This window comes from Mus pahari, chromosome 14, assembly GCF_900095145.1.
Source record: "Mus pahari chromosome 14, PAHARI_EIJ_v1.1, whole genome shotgun sequence".
Lineage (NCBI taxonomy): Eukaryota > Metazoa > Chordata > Mammalia > Rodentia > Muridae > Mus > Mus pahari.
This window is the reverse complement of record NC_034603.1, coordinates 82,251,081-82,258,752: the sequence shown is the minus strand read 5'-3', so window position 1 is coordinate 82,258,752 and position 7,672 is coordinate 82,251,081. Positions and strand designations below refer to the sequence as shown.

At 47.0% G+C, this 7,672-nt stretch overlaps 1 protein-coding gene across 1 annotated transcript in view; it reads right to left on the bottom strand.

Annotated features, from left to right (window-relative positions):
• Positions 1-1,045, bottom strand: part of Rab37 (RAB37, member RAS oncogene family) — a 69,883-nt gene extending 68,838 nt beyond the window's left edge. The window contains exon 1 of the mRNA XM_029546074.1: positions 651-1,045. Coding sequence (XP_029401934.1) covers positions 651-722 — 72 coding nt within the window. The 5' untranslated portion in view covers positions 723-1,045. The remainder of the gene's footprint in view (positions 1-650) is intronic.
• Positions 1,046-7,672: the final 6,627 nt, after the last annotated feature.

Here is a 7,672-nt window from a genome sequence, read left to right as displayed (position 1 = left end):
TCTCTCTCTCTCTCTCTCTCTCTCTCTCTCACACACACACACACACACACACACACACACACAGAGGAGCTTCCTGGCTCTTGGCTTGACATAGCCAAGACTGCATAGCCAAGACTGACCTGGAACTCCCTAGGTAGCCCAAGTTGGCTTTGAACTCATGATTTCCCAGCATCATCTGCCTCCAACAAGTACTAGAATTACAGTCGTGCACCTCCACACCCAGCTACAGATCACTGCTATTTGTGACTGTTTCAGCCAGGTGGACCGCTGTCCCCAGATTATATGGAGTTGGAGATTACAGACACGCCCCGGGAGGAGAAATGCAGTCTCCCACAAAGCTTAGAAAGAGCTCAGACACGTGTGCACAGGATTTCAAATGGCAGGGGAAAGGGAGAGAAAAAGAGATGCGTGTGCAGGGAGGAGAGGGTTAACTGAATGAATGAATGCAGCCTCCAATAGTCTGGGCCTCTGGAGGCGTCCCCTCCCCCAGCGCGCACGTATTTTTCTTTTAAGCATCAAACAGGATCACATAGAGGGTTTTGCCCAGGATCACAGACACCAGTTAGTTTCTCCTTTAAGTCCCAAAGCAAAAGTCAGGGGAACAGAGAGAACTTCCGGCGTTGAGGTGGGCGCCCGGAGGAGAGTTTTACCTTGTGTAGGACATGCTCGCTGAAATGAGGGCCAGCTCCGCCCTGGTAGGAGTCCGGTCTCTGCAGATCCATGTCCAGCTCAGAGCCAACTGCTCCCAGCTCTCCCAGCGCTCTGCGTCAGCGCTCCCAGCAGCTCAGCCCAGGCTCTGCGGGGCGCGGCAGGCTCTGGTCCGAGCACCCCGGGGGCCCGGAGGCCCGGAGGCATCCGTGGTCAGCACTGGACAGCTCCTAAGGTGGCCCGGGGCGGTGCCGACAGGTTCTCCCCAGCCCCCTCACCCCGCAAGATCCCAGAGTACAGCAGGGGAATCGCCTCTGTTGTGCACCCGGGACCAGAGTTCTGAGATACTCATAGCCCCGGATCACCTGTCTTGTGACTCAAAGATGCTGGGAGCTACACAAGATTTTGAGGCTAGTAGAGGGAAATACGTGCGCATCGCGTTCCGGAGGATCAGCTGCGTCGCGCTGCGATCCCGGAGCTCGAGGCTCCCCATCTTCAGTGACCCAGCATCTCCCTCACAGCTCAACACAACTCTCCTCGCCTGCGGTGCTGGCGCTGTTTTCCCTTTGGTCTCTAGACAGTTCCCTCCAGGAAATAAATAACTGGTCTAAGTGAGGCTGGTGGAGGCTCATAGAATGTGGCGGCTGAGGGAGAGCACACAGACCTCCCTCAAGATAGATGACCCCAAAGTTAAGAACGGTTTGGGTTAGGAGAGGCAGGTTGGTAAGGGCACAGGATGCTGGATTCTGATCTCAACTTTGAAAGTCATAACATTGGGCCAGACACTTAGTCTTTCCTAAGGGGCTTGGGGAGGTGGGGGCTCTCGCTCAGTGGTAGAGTGCTTGCTTAATGTGTGCGAAGCTCACAGTTCTGATCCCAGTCCTGCCAAAGAAATAAATAGAGATGATTATAATACTTGTGGCATTGTTGTGAATATTTTTTTAAGACGTGTTTTACAAAAAAAAAAAAAAAAAGCCGGGCGGTGGTGGCGCACACCTTTAATCCCAGCACTCAGGAGGCAGAGGCAGGTGGATTTCTGAGTTCGAGGCCAGCCTGGTCTACAGAGTGAGTTCCAGGACAGTCAGGGCTACACAGAGAAACCCTGTCTCGAAAAACCAAACCAAACTAAACCAAACAAAACAAAACCAAGACGTGTTTTGCTGGGTGTGGTGTCACATGCCTTCAGAATGCAGAGGTAGAGGTGGGCAGAGCTCTGTGAGTTCAAGGCCAGCCCGGTCTACAAAGTGAGTTCCAGGCCAGCTAGGGCAACATGATCAGACTATGTCTCAAAAACGAAAACAAAATCTTCCTCTCCCAACATTTCTTCTATTTTTATTTGTATCTGTGTGTATCTGCACACATGACAGGGGTGCCCACAGAAGTCAGAAGAGGGTATAGGATCCCTCAGTGTTGCAGACAGCTGTGGGATGCTGGATATGTGGGAATGGAGCAGCCCTCTGCAACGCTGCAAGCACTCTTAACTGCTGAGCCATCTTTCCAGCCCCAGTTCTAAAGATTTAGTGAGTTAATTCTCGTGCCTGGAGAATGCCCAGGATCTATTCAGAGCTCAGTAAATGCAGGTCGGATACTCTCTGGGCAGGGAGACAGAGCTCTGGTGACTGCCTCTAAACACCACAGGAGCTCTCTGACTGTTGGTTTGATTCCGTCTGATAAGTCTCTCGGTTGTTTGCCTGAGAAAATCGGAATAGATTTTAAGTTGGCAAGCACCCCCATAAGCACTTGAAAAAAACGCGTTACTCTCTCTTGCTTGCGTACTTTCTGATGAGACGCTTGCTGAAACCGTTTGTTCTCATCCCTGTGTGAAGGCTGCTTCCCCTCCCTCCGTCTTCCAAGATCTTTACATCCTTGGTGCCCTTTGGAAATGCTACGACTTGATGTAGGATTTTAAAATAGGATTATGGGAGCATGGAGAAGTGGCACAGTGATTTTGAGTGCAAACTGCTCATTCAGGAGGCTGTGGTTTGGTTTCACAGGTGAATGGCACCCATGTGGGCCATTCACAACCGCCTGTGACTCCAGCTCCAGGGGAGCTGACGCCCTCTTGTGGCTAACATGGGTACTACACTCATGTGCCAGTGTATACATCCACATAATTAAAAAATAAAAATAAATCTTTTATAGTTAAAAATTCATATCTAAAACATATTCTGTTTGATGTTTAAGTAACCACTTTTGGAAAATTCTCAGTCAACAGACTCTACAGATTTCTTCTGCTTTTTTAAAAAAAACTTTCTTGACATTCACTTTACTTGTATGCTATGGCGTTTGAAATTATGGCAGAGTTCTCAGATTATCTATTACTTTTCTTCTCCTCTTTGTACTTCCGTTCTGGAGAGGGCAATGTCTCATCCATTAGGTAACTGGGCATCTGCATTTTCATGTGGGATTGTCTCCAACCTCGGCATTTCTTTCTTCAGGCATGTCTAGGCGGCTGCCAAGCCCAGTCAGGCCATTGCCGTTACGCTTTAGCAAACATCGACTTTAAAGATTTATGTGTATGTGTGTGTGCCTGCATAAACTTATGCAGATTACACGCACGCAGAAGCCCACAAAGGCCAGAAGATGGTATCAGATCCCCTGGAAATGGGTTTACAGGTGGTTATGAGCCATTATGCGTGTGCTGGGAACCGAGCCAGGCCCTTTGAAGAAGAGTCACGCTCTTATCCACTGAGTCAACTCCTGAGCCCCTCTGTCAGACTTAATATTCTCGCTGCTCATCTTGCCCACACATTGAGCACGCTGCTTCGTTTTTTAAACGAGAGCCCCGGATGCATTATCAACTTCTCTTAAATATGTCCAGAGATTATTAAAATCCTTCCAGCATTTTTCCTCCCTCTTGATACTGGGCTTCCCCAAGTCGTTCTACTCATAGAGAATGGGCCTGTGACTCGCAGACTTTCCGGCTGCACCCACATTTTTTATGCTAGAGCCCTGCTAGTTCACGGATGGAGGGGAGCGTCCTCCAGTGTAATCAGGAAGTCTGCATTGCTGGCTCGTGGGTGACCTGCTCAGGTCCATCCACATTCTGTCTCCAGAGCTTCGTAGGCATCAGCAGGTAAGCCCGCCCACGGGGCTGGGGCTTCTGCTCCGTGGGGGCAGACCTCAGCTGTGGCTTTAGAGATCATTGGCTCTGCAGATTTCAGGGTAGCAGTTTGCCCTGCAAACCCAACTCTCAGCTGGGCCAAGAAATGTTATTGATTTTCAATTTGCCCAGCTTTTTCTTGATGTTATCTGGGAACGATGATTTCCGGCTTTTTACCTGTTGACACAAAAACCCAAGTTTAGAATTGAAGCAGTATTTTGGGGGGAGGGGAGGAGGAACCCAAATATCTGTGGTTTTTGATTTCTGATTCCAGGTCTTTTTGAAAACTTTTAAAGTTAAAACGCTAATTTACAAAGATTTAACGTTGTTCTTTAAATCATTCTCTTTGGGTCGCTCTCCTTTTGAGAGTCGAGACCACTCCAGCAGCAAGTCCTGCTTCCCGCCCACTGACTCATCTTGCTGGGTCTAGTTTTGCTTGTTTTATTTGTATTTTTGCTATTTGATTTGAGTCTTTCCCCCCCTTCTCTTTTTTCTTTTCTTTTTAGACAAGGGTTCTTTATGCAGCCCCGTCTTACCTCCAGTTCTTTATGCTCCTGCCTCAGCCTTTTGACTGCTGGGATTATGTGTGTGACTTGGCTATTTTTGTTCTTTTTTTTATATCATACTCCGCATCTAATCTCTTTGCCCTTTCCCTCCTTGCTCTAGAATGTTTCAGCTTGGGGAGGAAAGACTCTATTTCGTCTTGTACTTCCATTATGGGGAAATTAAGGCAGGGACCTGGAGACTGGAACCCAAGCAGAGACCACAGAAGAACAGTATTTATTAACTTGCTTCCCCTGGTTTGTTCAGCTGCCTGCCTGCCTTCCTTTCCTTCCTTCCTTCCTTCCTTCCTTCCTTCCTTCCTTCCTTCCTTCCTTCCTTCCTTCCCTTCCCTTCCCTTCCCTTCCCTTCCCTTCTTCTTCTTTCCTTCCCTCTCTCCCTCCCTTTCCCTTCCTTCCTTTCTTCTTTCCCTCCTCCCTCCCTCCCTCCCTTCCCTTCCTCTCTCCTCTCTTCCTTCCTTCCTTCCTTTCTTTCTTTCTTTCTTTCTTTCTTTCTTTCTTTCTTTCTTCTTTTGGTTTCTTTTTGATACAGGGTTTCTTTGTATACGTGTGTGTACATTTGTGTGTGCACATGTGTGTTTGATCATGTGATGTGTGTATGCATGCATGTGTGTGAGAATCTTTGCATACTGTATAGGTGTGTGTCTGCATCTATGTGTGGTCACTCTGGTGCACATGTAGAGGACAGAGGACAAATTTTTGGAGCTGGTTTTCTCTCCACCATGTGGGTCTCAGGGATTGAACTAAGGTTGTTGGGCTTGGCCACAAGCACCTCTGCCCTCTGTGCCATCTCACTGCCCCTCGTGTGTTGCTTTGTTAATAGTAGATCCTTTTTTCTTGAGTCTTCGGGGTGTGAGATGAAGCATTAACACCCCACCCCTCTTTTCATCTCCTCCCCCTCCCTATTTTTCCCCACCCTATATCAATAGGCATGATTATGGAAAACTATTGTTTTTTAAAATTATTTTATATTTGCAGAAAAATTGCATAGATGTTACAGACAGATTTTTACACTCTGTCTCTGTCACTATTAGTGTCTTAGGGGACCTTTCTCATGTCATGGCACTGACATGTCATGATGCTGATAAGACATGGCACCAATATGTCATGGTGCTGATATGTCATGGTGCAGATATATCATGGTGCAGATATGTCATGGTGCAGATATATCATGGTGCAGACATATCAGGTGCAAATATGTCATGGTGTTGATATGTCATGGCATCAATATGTCATGATGCTGATATGAGGGAGTTGGACTCCGCAGGACTGGAGTTATGCATGAGTGTCATGTGGGTGTTGGGGACTCGTTCCTCTGCAAGAGCTACAGGTGCCTTTAACTGCTGCCCTGTCTCTTCAGCCCTCCACATTTTTTAAGTGCTAGAGTTAGTGTTTAAAAAAGAAAAGAGTAGCAAACACTCCCACGGGTAAAAGCAGACATCTGAGCTGGGGAGAGACAGATGCTCGAAAGGTCCACTGCCATATTTCCTTTAGGGAGTGCTTTTAAAATTTTGATCCCTAGGGTTCTCAAAGCTCATATACATTTATTGAAGTCTGTGCCTTGTTTTTTGTTTTGTTTTGTTTTGTTTTGTTTTTCATATACTGCTGGGTAAACAGTAGACCCCGCCAAATTAAAATAGCATCTCTTTAGTTTGAAGATGAAATGTCCCCCCTTTGGGTCATGTTTGAATATTTGGTTCCTTAGGCAGTGGTGTCATTTTGGAAGGTTCTGGAACTTTTAAGAGGGGGACTTTCTCTGGATTCAGTGGGTCACTGGGAGCACACCTCATGGGTTTATGGTCCAGCTTTGCTTCCTGTCTGCCCTCTGCTTCCTGTTCTGCCAGAATATGGAGAGTTCTAGCTGCACGCTCAGCCGGGTAGCACCATGCCTTCCCCTCCATGGTTGTCCATATCTCCTTAAACCATGAGCCCAACAAGCCCTTTCTTCATGGAGTTGCTTCTTGACAGTAAAGGAACCAAGAGAACCTTCTGTTCTGGAAACTCTCTTGAATAAAATCGTTTACTGCCTCTTAGTGGTTGCCACCATTTTCTGAGGTTCTCGGGTATCAGGTTCTGTGCATCCTGGTTGGCTTCTTTCTTATCTGTGCCAGTCACTTGTGCATTGCTGCGACAAAGTGTCCATCACAAGCAACGGAAGGAGGGGAGGTCTGTCTCAGCCCACTGTTTCAGAGCTCTTTGGTCCTTGGTTCCATAAATCCTGGAAATGGATGGCAGAACATTATGGCATTGGGAGCGTGTAGACTCACCTTGTGATAGGAAGCAAAGAAGGAAGGAGCTTGGAGCCAGGCATGGTTTCCAGAACAGCAGCCATGGAGATCCTACTTCAGCTGATTAAGTTTTACTCTAGCCTTCACAGGCACACATACACACAAATGTGTATACATGATACACAATACACAGACACACAAACATACATACATACACATAGACAGACACACACAGACACAGAAAGACCAGATACACACACACAGACATGCACACGTGAACACACACACATACACACATATGTGAATATATGATACCCAACACACAGACACACAAACATATGCATACACATAGACACACATACAGACCAGACACAAACACACTGACACTCATGCACGTGTATGTGCACACACATATAAACAGAGACCATACACACACAGAGACATGCACACATGAACTTGTACATACACAAACACACACACAATACACATGCACACATATGTGCACACACATACACAGAAACCATACATACCAGACACACACACATGAACATACACACACCCAGACACACTCACAAACACATATACACAGACATGCACACACACACATGGAAACACACATGCATATACACACAGACACACACAGGCACACATAGACACACACATATGCACAAACATGTATACATGACACACAACACACAGATATACAAATATACACACATACACATAGACAGATAGACACATACACACACAGAGACCACACAGAGACATAGACACACACAGACACACACAGACACACACACACTATCTAAATCTATCCGTAACCAGAATACTATCCTTGAACTTTTATATGTGTCTAACGTGGAGATTAAGCAGCAGGTGCATTCTGGGTCATTAAGGAATTGTGCCTGAACCATGCTGATAAAGGTAAGGCTGGCAATCTGCTAAGTCCAATGGTCAGGGCTCATTGAAAACTCCACGATAAACTCCACGGGGCTTTCATGCTGCAGAAAGCCGTGTGACTCAGAGATGGGATGGCGTTCCGGGGTGTCTCTTCCTTCTGGAGGGACTTGTACAGGTCCTAGGCTAAGTCCCACAGCAGTGAGGGCCGCACAGGAGGGGCAGTGTCCTCCATC